Raw genomic sequence first — 17,758 nt, forward strand, 5'->3', positions numbered from 1 at the left:
TTTTTTAATAAAAAAGAAGAGTAAAAGGCGGAGTGCCCTCCCCCACACTTTCCCACCACACTGACAAGAATCCAGAAAATTAATGGTGGACTATAGCTGAAAGAACTGCAAGACACAGACTCTTTCTGAGAAGGAGTTCTCAGGGGAGCCCAGTTTAAGAGGGGAGACAAAAACAAGGACACAAGAGGAATTTGAAGCCACTAGTACATATATAGCTACTGAAAACACTAAATGTAGCCCAACTCCAATAGAAAAATCAACAAAACTGAAATCTCCAAGGGAGATTTACTTAAATCCTCACAGTAAATATCAATTCGCCTCAGTTTCTCAAACCTGATACAATGTGACCAATTTTCAACAAAAAAATTACAAGGTATGCCAAAAGGAAAGAAGAGACAAAGCAATCATTAGAATCAGACTCAGGGATGACAAAGATGCTGAAATTATCAGAAAGAGAATTTTAAATAACTATTTTTAAGGTATTAAGTGTTCTTCACAAATTTGCACGTCATGCTTGCACAGAGGCCATGCTAATCTTCTCTGTATTGTTCCAGTTTTAGTATATGTGCTGCTGAAGCAAGTACAATATATTAAGTTCTAATGGAAAAATTAGACACCATGCAAGAACAGATGGGCAGTATAAGTAGAAAACTCTAAGAAAGAATCAAACGAGGGGCGCCTGGGTGGCTCAGTCGTTAAGCGTCTGCCTTCGGCTCAGGTCATGATCCCAGGGTCCTGGGATCGAGCCCCGCATCAGGTTCCTTGCTCGGCAAGGAGCCTGCTTCTCCCTCTCTCATTCCCCCTACTTGTGTTCCCTCTCTAGCTGTCTCTCTCTCTGTCAAATAAATAAAATCTTTAAAAAAAAAAAAAGAATCAAACGGAAGTGCTAAAAATAAAAACACTGCAACAGAAATAATGAATGGGCTCATCAGTAGACCCAACAAGGCCAAGGAAAGAATCAGGGAGCTTGAATATAGGTCAACGAACTCTCAAACTAAATACAAAGGAAAAAATAAGTGAAAAAAAAAAAAAAAACAGGTCAAAGTATTTAAGAACCCACTTTAAACATAGAAAATCAAATATGTTAAAAGTAAAGGGATGGAGAAAGATATACTATGCTAACACTAATCAAAGCTGTAGTAACTATACTAATTTTAGTCAGAGTAGACTCAGAACAAGGAAAATTATCAGCAGTGAAGAGGACATTATATCATGATAAAAAAAATCACTTCTCAAAGAATACTAACAATATGTATGTTATGTCTTGTATCTACCTATGAAGAGAGTGTCAGAATACATGAAGATTAAATAACACATGGGACAAAAAAGAAATCTCAAGAGAAATTTCAAAATATTTTCACCTAAGTGAAAATGAAAATACAATTTGTCAAAATTCGTAAGATGCAATGAAAGCAGTGCTTAGAGGGAAATTTACAGTAATCAATGCATATATGACAAGAGAAAGATCTAAAATCAATAATCTAAGTTCTACCTTGGGAAACCAGAGAAAGAAAAGGAATTTAAACCTAAAACAAGTAGAAAATAAGAAATCATATAAATTAGGTCAGAAATCAGTGAATTTGGAAACAGGAAAATAATAGAAAAATCAACAAAACTGAAATCTGGTTCTTTGAAAATATCAATAAAATCAATAACCCCCTGGCCAAGTAAACAGAAGAGAGAGGCAAAGAAAGTGTCACGCACACAAATTACCAGTATCATAAGTGAAAGAAAGGTATTCACTACTGATCCCAGGGGCATTAAAATGATAATAAAAGAATATATGCCCATAAATTTGATGACTGAGATGACATAGACCAATTTGTTGAATGAGACACAAACTACCCAGATCCACACAAGAAGAAAAGGCTAACCTGAATAGCCCTATATCGATTAAAGAAACGGAGTCAGTGATTTTAAAACTGACTAAAAAAATAAAACACCAGACCTAAATGGTTTCACTGGTGAATTCTACCAAAGATTTAAAGAAAAAATACCAGTTCTACACAATCTCTTCCAAAAATCAGAGGTGGAAGGAACAGTTCCTAACTCATTTTATGAGGTCAGCATTATCCTAATACCAAAATCCAGTAAAGACTTTGAAATAAAGGAGAACTACAGACCAATATCTTTCATCAACAGAGACACAAAAATTCTCAACAAAATGTTACCAAATCAAATCCAACAATGTATGAAAATAATTATACACCATAACCAAATAGCCTATATTCCAGATAGGCAAGACTTATTCAGCATTTGAAAATCAGTGTAATCCACCCTATCAACAAGCTAAAGAAGAAAAATCATGCGATCACATCAATTGACACAGAAAAAAGCATTTGACAAAATCCAATGCCTATTTAAAGTAAAAACTCTCAGAAAACTAGGAATAGAAGGGAACTTCCTTAACTTGATAAACACAGTCTACAAAGAACCTATAGCTAGCATCATCCTTAGTGGTGATAGACAGGAACCTTTCCCCTTAATATCAGAAACAAGACAAGAATGTACTATCTCACTATAATTACTTAACATCATATTACACATTCTTGCTAGTAAAATAGGACATCAAAAAGGAATAAAAGGTATACATATGGGAAAGGAAGAAATAAAACTAGGTGTATCTGCAAATGACATGACTGTCTATGTAGAAAATCCAAAAAAAAAAAAAAAAAAGCCACCAAAAAAACCCTCCTAAAACTAATGAGCAAGTGTAGCAAGCTCACAGCATACAAAGTCAATATATAAAAGTCAATTGCTTTCCCATATAACACCAATTAAAAATTAGCATTTAAAGTTAAAAAAACTTTTTAAATCACCAAAAATTAAATACTTAGGTATAGATCTAACAACATATGTATAAGATCTGTATACACAAAACTAAAAAACACCAATGAAATAAGTCAAAAAAATATGTAAATAAATTCTATGTTCATGGATTGAAGGACCTGATATTACTAAGATGTCAGTTCTTCCCAACTTGATCTATAGATTCAATTCAATATCACTCAAAATCCCAGCAAGCTAGTTTGTAGATTTCAACAAACTGATGCTGAAGTTTATATGAGAACACAAAGGCTGTAGCATAACCAATAAAATACCAAAAAAAAAAAAAAATCCACCAAAACTAGAGTATTCACACTACTTGATTTTAAGACAATATAAAGCTATAGTAATCAAGAGAGTGTGATATTGAAGAAAGAATAGACACATAGTTCAAAAGAAGAGTGAGCCCAGAAATAGACTCACACTAATATACATATATAATAATCAACTGGTCTGTGACAAGGTGCAAAGTCAATTCAATGGAGAAAGGATATTTTTTCAACAAATGGTACTAGAAAAATTGGATGTCCATATGAAAACAAAAAAGAACCTATACACAAACCTTACACCTTTCACAAAAATAACTGGAAATAGTTCATATACCTAAGTGCAAAATTATAAAATTTCTAGAAAAGAACATAGGAGAAATTTGTGATCTTGCATTTGGTTGTGAGTTTTTAGATCTAATGCCAAAATCATGATCCATGAAAGAAAAAATTGACAAGTTGGACTTTATTAAAATTAAATTTTCTGCTGTGTGAAAAACATTGTTCAGAGAATGAAAACTCAAGCCACAAATTAGAAGACAACATTTGTAACTCACATATCTGATAAAGGACTTGCATCCAAGATACACAGAGAACTCTCAAAACTCAACAATAACAAAACAAACAACCCAATTTTTAAAATAGGCAAAAGATCTGAACAGACACTTCACCAAAGAAGATACACAAATATCAAAAGAGCGTATGAGGGGCGCCTGGGTGGCTCAGTCGTTAAGCGTCTGCCTTCGGCTCAGGTCATGATCCCAGAGTCCTGGGATCAAGCCCCGCATCGGGCTCCCTGCTCAGCGGGAAGCCTGCTCTCTCTCTCCCACTACCCCTGCTTGTGTTCCCTCTCTCGCTGTGTCTCTTTCTGTCAAATAAATAAAATCTTGAAAAAAAAAACCATGAGAAGATGCTCAATATCATTTTCCATTAGAGAAATGCAAATTAAAATAATGACACTATACCGCCACATACCTATTAACAATGATGAGGGCCAGAAAATAAGGAAGTGTTAAAATACACAAACCACACACACACACACACACAATGATGGGAGAATGTCAAGGGACACAGGAGTCAACTGAAAGAGCTCTCAGGAGCCAAAGATGGAAAAACTTGAATAAGAAAATAAATAAAATAGAATTGGGCTAAAACCTAAAATATAAAATAAATATCTGTGGGTTGGTACTGATAGAAATAAATGATTGAATGAATAAATTAACTAAGAATAGATAAATCTCCCATTCAGAAAAATCTCAAATAATTTATGTAGATACTCTGTCCTCAACGGTAGAATTTAACTCCCTGTTCCCGTGGGGGGCATGTGGCTATGCTGAACATAACTTCCTTCTGAAGAGTACAGTATGGATGGAGAGAAAGCCTGGAGAAACATGACAAATGCTCTCAGTCAGCTGATGAAGATTAATATCAACAGTGATAAGTCCTGTTGAATGAGAATGGCACATAACCACTGTGGTCTTCCTCTCAAAAACCCATAACCTAATCATAGGGGGAAAAAAAGGACAAATTCCAATTGAAAAACATTCCACAATATACCTGGTCAGTACTCCTCACAACTGTCAAGGTCTTTAAAGCAAGAGAAGTCTAAGAAACTGTCACAGTGAGTAGAGCCTAAGGAGATATAACAAATAAAGTTGAAGGTGGTATCCTGGATTGGAGATATGAATGTGGAAAATCCTATCAAGAATGTCCAACCCAGTATCTATGAGCCTAACAAGGGGCCAGACTGTGCTGTTGAAATAGTATTCCAGTTTTTATTTTAAAAAAAATTTTGGAGATATGTATGATTCCAGGGCTGGAAATATACAAGACAAGCCTGGAACATCTTGTCCTATTAGAAAATAAGGAAGCCATCAAGTTTATTCACCATGTCTAAAGGACTCGGAAGCCACACTGAAGAAGTTCTCATTGTTCCAAGATGGAAAAACTTGAGCTTCAGTATGGATAATTGTTAAAACATTCAATGAAAACCCAGCAAATATTTTTAACTTTATGAGTTTATAATGACATTTTTAGAAGTTGGATGGATGATAGAGAACTGATTGGTTATCTTGGAAAGAACAAAAGAAAAAGAAAGAAAGGAAGAAAAAGAAAGGAAGGAAGGAAAGAAAGAAAGAAAGAAAGGAAAAGAAAGAGAGAAAGAGAGAGAAAGAAAGAAAGATGTTTTCTGTCTTTCAGGCATGAAGTGTACCACGAACTCACCAAATAGTAGGTGAGTGAAACATCATAAAATTATTCATGCTAATAGTTTTTAAAGAAATTTTAGAATTAAAATACTGCCATTTTCCAACATCCCAATGAATTAATGGATCTAAGAATTGAGCATCAGAGGACGTTATTAACACAAAAGGAGAGACAGCCTTGTCTCCTGATGGGAGAAGAAAATAACATGTTTATAGTCTTACTGAAAGGATTAAACCTACGTCTGATCAGGCCTTTGAATCCAGCTTCCAATTTGCGGGAATCATGGAGGATAAAGGACGTTGAATGAGTCTGCAAAAGTAAAATCCAGGCAGTGGGAAATGCTACAGGTCAAGGGCACATATTCTTCAATAAAGACATTATGAAGAAAATAAAGGGATAAAGAGAGAACCTGCAGATTTTTTGGAAGATTTGATAAAACAATTTAATTTAAAAATGAGCACAACTAAACTGTACTGTCTAAATATAGGGCGCCTGGGTGGCTCAGTTGGTTAAGCGACTGCCTTCAGCTCAGGTCATGATCCTGAAGTCCCGGGATCGAGTCCCGCATCGGGCTCCCTGCTCGGCAGGGAGTCTGCTTCTCCCTCTGACCCTCCTCCCTCTCATGCTCTCTGTCTCTCATTCTCTCTCTCGCAAATAAGTAAAACCTTAAAAATAAATAAATAAATAAATAAATAAATAAATAAATAAATAAATAAATATAGATGATAAAACTATAAAGGAAAGGAAAGTGATTGATTGAGGGTAGGAGAGAGGGTTATAACAGAGCCTGGGATGGGCTTTCAGAGTGCCCAACAAAGTTCTGTTTTGTGAACTCAGTGGTCATTACAAAGGCATTATAATAGCTAATTAAGCTATACTCTGGTGTGGTTTTCTGTGTTTATGCTTCATTTTACAATTTAAAGTCTTTAGTGAGAGAGAGAGGGAGAGAACGAAAGACTGCACCTCTGCTAAATTGAATGCCTATTATGAGCCAGATGTGCGTTAGATGCTGGGAATCTATCAGTGAACAAAAAAGACAAAAAGAGTGCTCTCCTGGATCTTATAATCTAGTGGTAGGAGTCAAAGAAATAATCAAAATATATGCATATGTCTAGATGTAAATGCCATCTATGTAGCTACTTATATGCTACATAGAGGTACATATGTAGATATGTTTATGCCCTGCATATAGATAACATATATATTATGTATGCAGACCTGTATTTGCTATTGCAGTGAATGAATGAATCAGGAAAGGTACCAGGGAGTGCCATAAGAGGATGGGCATCCCGCCTCCCCAAGAACTATGTGCGGCCTCGAGTCTCAGGGATGGTCTCAGGGTGGTGAGCTGTGAGTGATGGCAGGGTCTTGTCAGATTCACCCAAACTTCCCGGATTCCCCTCTTGACTCCTGCCAGTGGAGAGTTGGGGGCCAAGAAGGGCCCTATCTGGTGGATGCTCCCTCCTGACTCCTGGATTCCCAGCAAACATCCTTTATGTGCCTGTTTGTGCTGGACACCATGCTGGACACTGCAGGTACACAGTCTCCTGGTCCCTACCATCATAAAGCTCACGGTCTAACGGGGGGAAAGGCAATTAGCTGAACAGCTAGAATACAGTACAAAGACTCTTACGATAGGGCAAGTATAAGGTGGAAGAGGATGTGTAGGAGTGAGGTGAGGAAAACAGATCAAGGCAGTCGTCCCAGAGGAGGTGACAATGACATCTCAACCCCCTCCTGAAGGACTTGCCAGGTCCGGGAGAGGACTGAGATGGAGGGCGCGGGGAGACTGGAAAGTGAGTGTCTGGAGGTGAGGGGTTTGTAAGCCTTGCTGAGGAACTGTGACAGGTTGGCAGAGAAGATATTATCGAAGCTTTTCACTGAAGCAGTGATGAGGTCAAATTTGTGTCTAGAAGGATCACACTAACATGGAAAATGGAAAGGTGGAAGGGCCTCTGGTTGGGGAGACCAGTAGAAGGCAGGTGCAAAACTCTGGGGTGAGAAATGGTAGGGACAAGGTAGTGGTGGTGGCCATGGAGGTGGGGGGAACCAGAGAGGAAAAATTTGCCAGATAGTTAAGGCAGAGATGGACTGGGTTGTGGGGAATGGGAGACCGAGAGGAGCCCAGGGCGGACCTGAGGGTCTGGACTAGCACTGGGACAGAAAGGGTCACTGTGCCAAAGAGGAAGGGAGTATGGCACTTCTCGTGGCCCGGGCAGGCTCCCTTCCCAACGGCCTTGACCAGGGAGGTGAGCCAGCCCTGATGCCCGATTCCTGGCTTCAGGGGAAGAGACCTGGTTCCTTGGGCAGTAGTCTCTGACTCGGGGTGCAAGCTGAAACACCAGCCAACAGCCTGAGCTCACCTGCACAGCTGAAGAGAAAAAACTGACAATGAAGAAAACATCCCAAGCCGGTCTCTGACCAGACAGGCCACATGTTGTGGGGACTGAGGGGCCCCTTTGCCCCAGACACAGCACAAGCTTTCATCAATGTGTGCTTGTTTCCTCTCCAACTCATTTTGTGTCTGATTGATTTTTTGTGACTAAACAGATGGCAGGTGCCTTTCACTGACATTTCTTCCGTCATGGAATTTTTAGCAGGGGAGGCAGGCTCTCCTCATATGACCACAGCGGACTCTCAGCCCCCAAAGCAAAGTGTAATGGACCCTGGCCTGCATGGTGCTCGCTTGACTCTTTGCTCTGATTTCCTCATGCACGCAGATGTTCCTCTCCCAGAGGGGTAAACTGAGGAAAGAACAGATAATATCTTTTGTGATTATAGAACAGTGTAGCTCAGTCTGCAAGCATGGTGATGAGGGGGTGGAGGACAGACAGCGAGGAAGGTGGGGAAGTGGGAAGGAAAGAAGGCGAAAGAGAAAATACGCAAGAAAAGAGGGAGGCTAGGAAAAAAGAAAGAAAGAGGCCCTGGGTCTTACTACTTTCTGTGCATCTCACTAGCTGTATGTACATATTTGACCTCTCCGGAGCCTCGATTTTCTCATCTGTAAAATGGGAATAACAATCCCCATTTCCCAAGGTTGCTGTGAGAATTAAAAGAACCATATCCATTTTGATAAATTCTGGTTCCCTTCCCTTTCCTGAGCCATAGTATTTTCATCTGTTGAAGTGGCTAAGAATACCTACCTCTCAGGGTTGCTATGAGGCTCAGATGTACTATTGTACTCATAGGCTCTTTGCAGATTCTGAAAGGTGGTATAAATATCATCTTTGGGTATGATCCAACTTTCTGTTTCCTACTGCACTCCAAGCTGCTAGAGGCTGTTCACTCATCCCCATTGATCCCCATCTCCCCAGCAAACACCCAGTTGTGATACCAACCCAGACTCTGTTTTAAAGACAGACTATGGGGAGCAATTAGAACTTAATGTCTAGAAACGATTTGGAGAGAGCTGTTTGCAAATCCCTTATCATTTCTTTCAGACTGATTTCAGAAATGAGAGGTTTCCTTTCCTCTTATGGACACCAACAATGCAAAGCAAATTCAGAACCCCTGGACGCCTAAGTAGTTCTATAATTAGATTAAAAAACTACAACTGGTTGCTACAATGTTTATGTGTGCAGGAGATAATAGCTGAAGAGCTGCTGCAGAGATTCTTAGAGGAATTTTATAGGCAGCACCAGCATCTCACATCTTATAATTAATACCCTTCCCATTGGTTTTCTGGATTTCACTGTGAATAGAGGAGAACTAATGTTTCTTTGAGTTCGTCTTACATGCTAAGCATACTGCTTTATTACTTTAACCTCAGAGCCTCCTTAAAAAGTGGGCTTAATAATTCTGGTTTTGCAGACTAAAAATATGATACTCAGAAGAGTTAGTTACCTTGCCCAAGGCTGTGCCACTGGTTAGGTTTTGGAGCTATGGGTTCAGACACCCAGGGTTTTGTTCGCTCTTGCCACTCACTAACCCATATGCCCGCCTTTTACCTCCTGTCTTAGCTCCTTTAGGAGCTGTCACAAAATACTACGGACTGTAGGCTTATAAACAGCTCACACAGTTCTCACAGTTCTGGAGGCTGGAAGTCCAAGATCAGGACACTGGCACATTCAGTGTCTGGTGAGAGCCCTCTCTGCCTAGTTTGTACATGTGTCCTCACATGGAGGACGGGGCCAAGGAGCTCTCGGGGGGCCTCTTTTATGAGGGCATTGACCCCATTCATGAGGGCTCCACCCTCATGACCTCATCACCTCCAGTGCCCCACCTCCAAATACCATCACATTGGGCATTACGATTCAAGATCCACATTTGGGGAAACACAAGCCCTCAGTCCACAGCTCCTCCCTTTCCTTTGTTTCAGTAAACCCAGAAGGAAGTGCTGATCACTTAAAATGGTGTTGGGACAGAGGTGGGTTCTGTGTGCCAATCCCACACACAGCCCACCAGCATACCAAAACACCCCACCAAAGTCGACCCAGAAGCACAATAGCTAAATGGGCAATAAAGTGTCAGTTTTGTAAATTGCCAAGCAAATGCTTGCTTTGCCTGTGCAAAACTTATGGTAAAGGCTGGAATACAGAATGTGGTTGAAGTCAAGAGACCACATGGTGTCCATTCTGAATCTCCTGGCTCTCTACTTGTGTCCCCTGCTCCACCTTCCCATGCCAGTGTGGGATCTCACTGCTGTGATGCCGAAGAAGACCAGTGTGAGGCGCACCCTCCCAGGGCCAAAGGAACAAAGAAGATCTGGGCAGTTGCCTATTGGTACTTCCTGGGGACACCTGAGCCTCGTTGCTCAGGAGGAGATGGCCAGTCTTCTTCTTACAGAGAAGGTCCTGGTTCTGGCTTCCCAACCATCTTCATGGATCTACAAGGAGGGGAGGGCCAGCAGCAGAACTTCACATAAACCTTGAACTTTAACACTGGCCCTGCCTTCCAGGAAGAGCCAGTTCCCCCGAACATCCGGGATAGGCTCTGATCAGGCCAATGGCAGACTCCTCCCAGAGGTTTGGGGGCAGGTAGAGGGGCAGGAGGGTGGCTGGGAATCCCTTTCCCTATGAAGGCTGGTGAGGGGAGGAACAGCATCTTCTTTCCCCAAAAAAGTGTAAGTCAGTGAGTGTTTATTGAGTGTTGTCTGTGTGCTCAGCTCTATAGCAGGTGTCATGGAAGAATCCAGAGAAAAACTGAGCCTTGAAGGATAAATGAGACATTCCCCCAGGAGAGGGCACAGGAGAAGAAGCACAGTCCTTAGGTCACATGCCTGAGTGTTGCCCATGGAGGGTGGAGAGGCTAGAGTGGGAGCCCAGAGCAGCCCCCACAGCCCTGCACATCGCCATGGAGATCCGAAGACTATCCGAATGGCAGCAGGGGCCGCAGAAGAGTCTGAGGCTCCTGCTGAGCGACTCTCAACGTCCTCTTTGCCGGCTTTGCTTCTGCCTCACACTTTGAAACAAGGCATTCATATTCTTGGTGGCTGCCTCGCGGTATTGAGATGCATCAGCCTCGAAATTGGCCCCTTTTCTCTGGGGACTGTCTGACAAAAGCGATGCTCCTCCATTTGCCTCCCCTGGGTGCCCCAGAATAATGGTGTGCTGTTCAGGAGTGTGTTTCCAGCCTGTCTGGGGGGAAGTTTCCCATCTGCCCAGAGCCCTCTGGGAACCCACTGCTACACAGACCTTCTGTTCTTATCTAGAATTCCTGCAGAGACTTCCTGTCAAGGTGATCTATAAAACCAAAACTGTGCAAGTATTTTTTTTTAAAGGAAAATATAAAACCTTCAACAATAAAAGCTGGGGCTGTGGGGAGAGTGACTTGTCAGCCTTTGTGATGCTTGAGCATGCAGAGGGATTTGCCAGTCTTGGTTACCCACCCACCCCCCTTGCAAATGTCTTCCTCCTGGCTGTCCTGATGCCATGCACTCTTTCTCTCCTGCTCATTTGACTACATTTCCTAAATTCCTTTTGCTGCCTTCTCTCCTTCCAGCCCATCAGCTTCTTCTGTAGCTTCATCTGTAGTGCTCTTACCTCTTACCCTCCTTGGGCAAACTCCTCCCTTCTCAGATCTTCAACCGCCACCTGTTCACTCCAGACCCAGAGTTCCACAACTGTCCCTCCAACTGCCTAGCCATCTGCATGTCTCTAGCTGGATGACCCACAAGCATCAGAAATTCAACGGGCCCCACATCAAATTCATCATCCTTATCCTCTATGGATCAGCTTCTCTTCCTGAATTTACCAGTTTAGATGGTAAAAGCATGAGTGTGATCCTTAATGACACCACTGTGCCACACACCTCCGCACACATACAAAAAACACTTACTAGGATTATTGACATATCTTTCCCCGAACCTCCCAGTTATCCATGCTGCTACCTTATGTCCCTCCCTTGGTAACTCAGGCCCCAACTATCAAAACCTCTTCTAAACCCTTTCTCTTCTCTTCACTCCATCCTTCATCTCCCACCACGGTTGCCCTTCAGATACACAGATCCAACCCGGTCCTTCCTGATTAAACATCTGGAATATCTGTGCATCGCCTCCATGCAGAACTTTCTACACAGCATGTATGAGACCCTCTCACTCTCCAGCTCCACAACCTCACCCCCCGGATTAGTGGAACTTCTAAACACTGGTCACTCTTACTCTCCTGCTCCTTACTTTTCCCTCCCTAAAACCTTCTCTTCAACTTCCAAGGCCTGACCCAAATGTCACTTCTTTTGTGAAGCCTCCCTTGGTTCCTTTTCCTGTTTTCTAAATGCTGGTTGCTCAAACCCCTTTATAGATCATAGCATATTATCCAATAGTTCATCGTGTATATGTCCATATTCTCCTCTAGATTATGATCTCCTAGAGGATGGGGAAGATTTGTCCTAGTGCCTACCACTGTATCTGGGAAGAAGATTGTTGAATGAATAGGTAAATGACACCACAGAATCCAAAAAAAAGATGACAGCACACGTGGGAGGTCTGTCACTCACCAAAATGATAAGAATGGCACAGTGGACTTTAAATCTTAGCTCTAACACTAACCAACTCAATTACCTCTGGGAAATTGCTTTTCTCTGAGCCTTAAATTTCACCTGAAAAAAGAGAGATCAAGAGACTTCATAAGTCTGTACCAGGGAATGGAAATCAGCTATTATGTAAAGAGCTTAGCATTTTGTCTAGCACACAGTCAGAGCTCCGTGCATTACTGACACTAGTGTTATTAATAATAAATATATGATAATCCAAGCAGAATGATAGTAAGGCATTGTTAGAAGGTAGGTCTAACTTCATTCACTAAATGCATGTTGATTGAGCACCAACCAGTGGAAGATGCTAAAGCCAAATGGATGGACTTTACTGTAGAGAGGGAAGGGCCATTTCCATGAAGGTACCCTTCAATGTGCAACAGTTGGCTGGTTGAAAGAGAAGTAGAGAAATGAGACACGAATGCCTGGACAGAGAATAGAGAACGAGGGATGAATTCCCAAGGAGAAGCAATATGCCTGCTGAGAGTTTGGTTGGTAAGGAGAGGAAGCAGTCAAAAATGCCTCCAGAGATGGAGTTTGAGATCACCAAGTTGCTGGAAACAGCCTGACACCCAGCAGAGGTGTCCAACGGACAGGGCTACCATGGGACAGAGCTTTGGTGAGATCTTGAAGCTCAAGATGTATACTTGGGAGTGATGTTGAAGCCTTGGGCAAGGATGAGTTCTCCTACCTACAACTCAAATTGTACCCTTACCCATGTCTCAAGTGGCACATAGTATATTCCCTGCAAACCTTGATAATCACTAATCAAACTGAGCAACTTGGAACAGGTGCCAAGTTCAGTTCTTGGCATCAGAGTAGACCAAGAGGGAAAGTGTTTCATAAAACACACCTCAAAGGGGAAAGGGCATGTGGGTCCCTCCCACAGCCTGGGTATTGAGATAAAATTCCAGTGGTATGTTGCTTTGGCAACAGTTGCCTAGTGAGAAAGATGATGATAGAAGAAGCAAAAAAAAAAAAAAAAAGGCAGGAACAATAAATCATGCCAAATATTTCATGGTCGTTTCAAAGTTTCTCGATAGAATATTCTAGGGATGGATGTAATAAAAATGTCTCCTGCTAATTTTTCTTGAACAAACAGAACTTTAGAGAATTATTGGGTGCCAGGGGTGGGGAAGGGTAGTTATGAATGTGATTACCAGTGTTGCCCAGTGAGTGAAGATCAGACAATTGATGCCATGTGACCCAACGTTCTGGGTTTCCCTGCAGGGTGATGCCAATGGCCATCCAGTTTTCCATCCTGATTATGCTGCACTCGGCTCTGGTCCTCATCACCACAGCAGAGGATTATAAGTGTTTGCCCCTCGTCCTTCGGAAAACTTGCTGTTGGATTAACGAGACCTATTTGGCCCGGAACGTCATCATCTTTGCATCCATCTTGATTAACTTCCTGGGCGCCATCTTGAATATCGTAAGCATTCCAAACCCACCAACCCTCTGGCTTCTCGCGTGCAGGCAGGAATGTACGGTCTATGGAGCCTGCAGCTTCTTTCGTTGCCTTGGTACCACTTACCTTCAAGTGCCTGGTGCAGCCCCAAGCTTAGGGATAGAGAACGGAGATGCGGCTACTATCAGAGCTGTGCATCTTACTGGTGGCAAATTGTCTGTTTCCCAGTGGGGGTGGTTATCTGCTCCAAAGGAGCGTAAACGCCCTGAAGTTTCTATATTGTCAGTGGCCAACCAATTATAATCGTGAATCAAAGTTCCCTTTAATTAAGTACCTACCTGCTATGTGCCATGCACTGAAGGAGGAGCTGTACGTGTTTTTCTTAATAAATCCTCACATAAACCCCGTGAGGTAAGTCTCCTTATCCCCACTTTATGGCTAAGGAAACTGAGGCTCAGAGACATGAAATAACTTGCTAATAAGGTCTGTCTGACTCCACAACTCATGCTCATTCTCAAATGCTAATTGTATCTCTGGGAGTGGGGGCGGGGTGGGGAGTGGAAATAAAAGAGCTGTCATTTCTTGAGCACCTACTATGTGCTACAGGTAGGTATTAACGTTCCCATGCAATGGGTAAGGAAACTGCACTTCAGGAAGCTTGAGATCTTGCCTATGACTTTCTAAGGGTTCATATTGGATGTGACACATGGAACTTGGATGACTCTCTAGCTGCCATATTTATCACTGTTTTTAATTTGGTGATCCATGTTTTAATGATTTCATTTTCTCTCTAGAATGGTAACATGATAGCGACAGCATTTTTTGTGTATATACAAACAGTCTGTGTTGTCCAAGGCTTAGTTAGTCTAGATTTTAGGAGTGATCTGTCTGATTCCAGGTTTTGAACTTGGCACATTGAGAGAGGCTAGTGGAGGCATCCATCTTGTGGCTGAGCCCATCATTGTGCCCTTTGGGCCTGAGGGAGGGTCTCCACGTGTTCAGGGACCCAAACTGGGGACTCCCACAGTTGTCAGCCTGTGAGTTGGAGGCTTATACTGCCTGAAATTCATTGTCCAGAATGGCCCAGTAATTACTTACAGTCTATGTTGCCCAAGCTCTGTGGTTGGCCTTGTAGGAAAGGATTCTATGGGATAAAGAAAAAGGAAAATCCTAATCTAATTAAAGTCATCATCTAACGAATATTTTATAGATAATTGCATTGAAAATGGAAGTGCTTAGGAGCATTGATCATGGTCCGCGGAGGTGTAGCCAGGATCTCAAGGCTTGAGGAATCAGGTATTTCTGGGGTGCAGGATCTGGAAATAAATTCAGTGATTCAGGTCAGTGTTACCTCTGGGCCACCCAGGCCAGAGTGGTGCAGCAGGAAGTTCAGAGGCTTTGGAGTCAGATAGACCTGCCATCAAATCTCAGCTGTACCGCTTACCAGCTCGGTGATCCCAGACAAGTTACTTTACTTCTCGGAGTTTCATACTTTTCTATTGTAAAATGGGGATAAAAACAGTAGCTACATCACAAGGTGGTTGTGAGGCTTTTTTGTCCAAAGTGTCTGGCACAGAGGAGGCGTTCAGCCAATGGCAGCTACTCTTTTCCCGAGCACCGCAAAATCTGCCGCAGTTTCTGGCCTAGGGAATGCCCACCACCCCCCTTACCGGCCCCGCCTCATGCTAAGAGTCTTTCTGGAAAACGTGCCCCCCTCAGATCCCTAGAATCCTCCCAGCTGTTGATGAGGAGACAGGCTGCAGGCATCCCCCAGACCTTTTCTCCTGCCATCTGGCTCTCTTCAGAGCCCCACAGGCACTCTCCACTGACCCTACATGACGGGGCCAGCAGAGCTGTCTTAACCTGGCTTTGGGGCTGGCTTGCAAATGCTTTTTCTGAGCCAGTACCTTCTTTAAAATGAAGGAGGAGATCCCAGCTGGCACCTCCATTCTGGAATGAAGCCCCCTGTAGGGCCTGGTGTGCCCAGGCTCCTGCCGAAGCTCGAAGCTCGGCACACTGCTTTGTTCCCAGCGCTCACACTGACTTTGTTGTTCCTGTGTTGTTTTGTTTTGTTTTGTTTTGTTTTTTGTCGTTGTTGTTGTTCTTCTTCTTTTTTTTTAATCCGCAGCTGTGGTGTGATTTTGACAAGTCAATACCCTTGAAGAACCTGACTTTCAATTCCTCAGCTGTGTTTACAGATATCTGCTCCTACCCAGAGGTATTTATTCTCAAGCTCCCCTGGGCAAGACTTGGGCCTAGGTACCTCCACCAGCTCCACACAAGGCCTGCTTCCTTCTTCTGCCCCTCCTCCTCCTGCTCTCCTCTTCCTCCTCCCCCTTCTCTGCCTTTCCTTCTCTCCCCTGCCTCTTTCCCACCCTACTTCTAGCCTTTCCTGATTCTCCCTTCTTCTTCCTCCTCCTTTCTTCCTTCTTCACCTGTACCTCTATCCATTTTCCTCTTCCCCTTCCCCCCCTCCCCTACTCATTTCCCCTTCTCATCCCAAAATCCTAGAGCAGAATGTGCTGTTGCTCCCAATGTAGGGCAGAGTTATGGCTCAAATGGTATTTGCTGCCTTCAAGAAGGAGGGAAGGAAGGAAGAGAGGTAGGGGGAAGGGAGGGAGGAAGGAAGGAAGGAAGGGGAAAGGGAGGAGAGAAAAAAGGAAGGAAGGAAGGAAGGAACAAGGAAGGAAGGGAAGAAAGGGAGGAGAGAAAGAAAGAAAGAGGGAAGAAGAGAAGGGAGGGAAGAGAGGGAGGGAGGAAGGAAGGAAGGAAGGAAGGGAGGAGAGAAAGAAGGAAAGGGAAGAAGGGAAGGAAGGGAAGGAAAGGAAGGAAGGAAGGATGGATAAAGAGGGGAGGGAGGGAGGGAGGAAGAGAGGGAAGGAAGGAGAGAAGGGAGGGAAGGAGGAAGGGGGAGGGAGAGATAGAAGGAAGAAAGCTAATGAGTCACAAACACAGAAAACCACAACTAAACTTAAAGCAAAGAGCAACACTACAGGGTCAGGAGGTGTCCCAGCAGATACCCACCATCATTATGTAAGTCTCACCCTCCCTTGGCCACAGAGCCAAAGGTCTGGCCCTGGGCCTTGGGGTCAGCCTATGGCACTGGACAAAGGACAGTCTTAGGCTGTGTTAGCCATAGCCCAGAACTTTACATTCAGGGGCAGAAGTTCTGGGTCAGGAGAGAGGACAGCTGGGATGTCCCAGCAGACCCCAGCCAACCTCACACCCCAAGGACCCAGGTAGACCCTTGTTCTCTAAGACCTCTCCACCATCTGGGTGGGGGAAAGCTCTGTGTTGTCTCACTGAGGCCCCAGAATCGTTGTGAGAAATGTTCTGAAAAGGAGAGAAAGCCTCCTGCCCCGTACAAGTACAGAGCATCTATTTGATGAGCGTGGCATCATTCAATCCTCCAGCTGTAGGGGGCACAGGTGGTTGTTATCTCCATTTTCTAGATAATGTAACAGAGGCCCAGAGAGTAACTTGTTCAGTGCCACCCAGCACCACTCCTGCCTGCCTTCCATCCTCCCTCACATCTTTCCTTCCTTCTTTCTTTCTGTCCTTCTCTTCTTAATTCAGTTCTCAAGACTTGGAACTGCAGTTCAAACCCTATCTGGATTGTTCTTGACTTCGTGCTTCTGCATCCAGGCTCAGTCCTCCATCCCTAGGGGGGAAATAGGCTTTTCTTAAGGAAGTCCAGGGCAGGATGGGACTAGCTCTTGGGGGACCTCTTCCCACCAAGTACCGAGAGAGCAGAGACTTCATGGACTCTGTGGGCCACCAGCTCCCTGAGAACGTCTCAGTTTGGGGGGCATGAGCAGTGTTCCAAGAGGCAGTGAGTTGGCCACCCATCAGCTGTGGAGAGTTAGGCAAAGCTGGATTTCACTCCCGGCTGAGCCCCTTCACCTGCTAGCAGTGGAATCATGAGTCAGCTCTTCTTCTCTCTGAACCTGAGCTTCCTTGTCTGGAAAGTGGGAAAAATAATATCTTCTTCACACGGCTCTTGTGGAGTTAGGGAATATCATGTTGTCATGGTGCCTACCTAGATGAGTTAGCAGATGTGGAGCTCCAATGTGTCATCTGACAT

General features: G+C 43.4%; 1 protein-coding gene and 1 non-coding gene across 5 annotated transcripts in view; one reads left to right on the forward strand and one right to left on the reverse strand.

Annotated features, from left to right (window-relative positions):
- Nucleotides 1-17,758, forward strand: part of ADCY8 (adenylate cyclase 8) — a 233,870-nt gene that overhangs the window by 162,950 nt on the left and 53,162 nt on the right. For 3 of the 4 annotated variants that reach the window (XM_036067359.2, XM_036067360.2, XM_036067356.2), the window contains 2 exons: nt 13,497-13,698; nt 15,803-15,892. In XM_036067359.2, coding sequence (XP_035923252.1) covers nt 13,497-13,698; nt 15,803-15,892 — 292 coding nt within the window. The remainder of the gene's footprint in view (nt 1-13,496; nt 13,699-15,802; nt 15,893-17,758) is intronic. The other variant, XM_036067358.2, reaches the window with a different exon arrangement.
- LOC118519741 (U6 spliceosomal RNA) lies at nt 478-584 on the reverse strand. Its single transcript, XR_004909312.1, has one exon. It is a non-coding gene; the product is annotated as a U6 spliceosomal RNA (small nuclear RNA).

The sequence above is a fragment of the Halichoerus grypus genome, chromosome 5 (assembly GCF_964656455.1).
Source record: "Halichoerus grypus chromosome 5, mHalGry1.hap1.1, whole genome shotgun sequence".
Classification (NCBI taxonomy): domain Eukaryota; kingdom Metazoa; phylum Chordata; class Mammalia; order Carnivora; family Phocidae; genus Halichoerus; species Halichoerus grypus.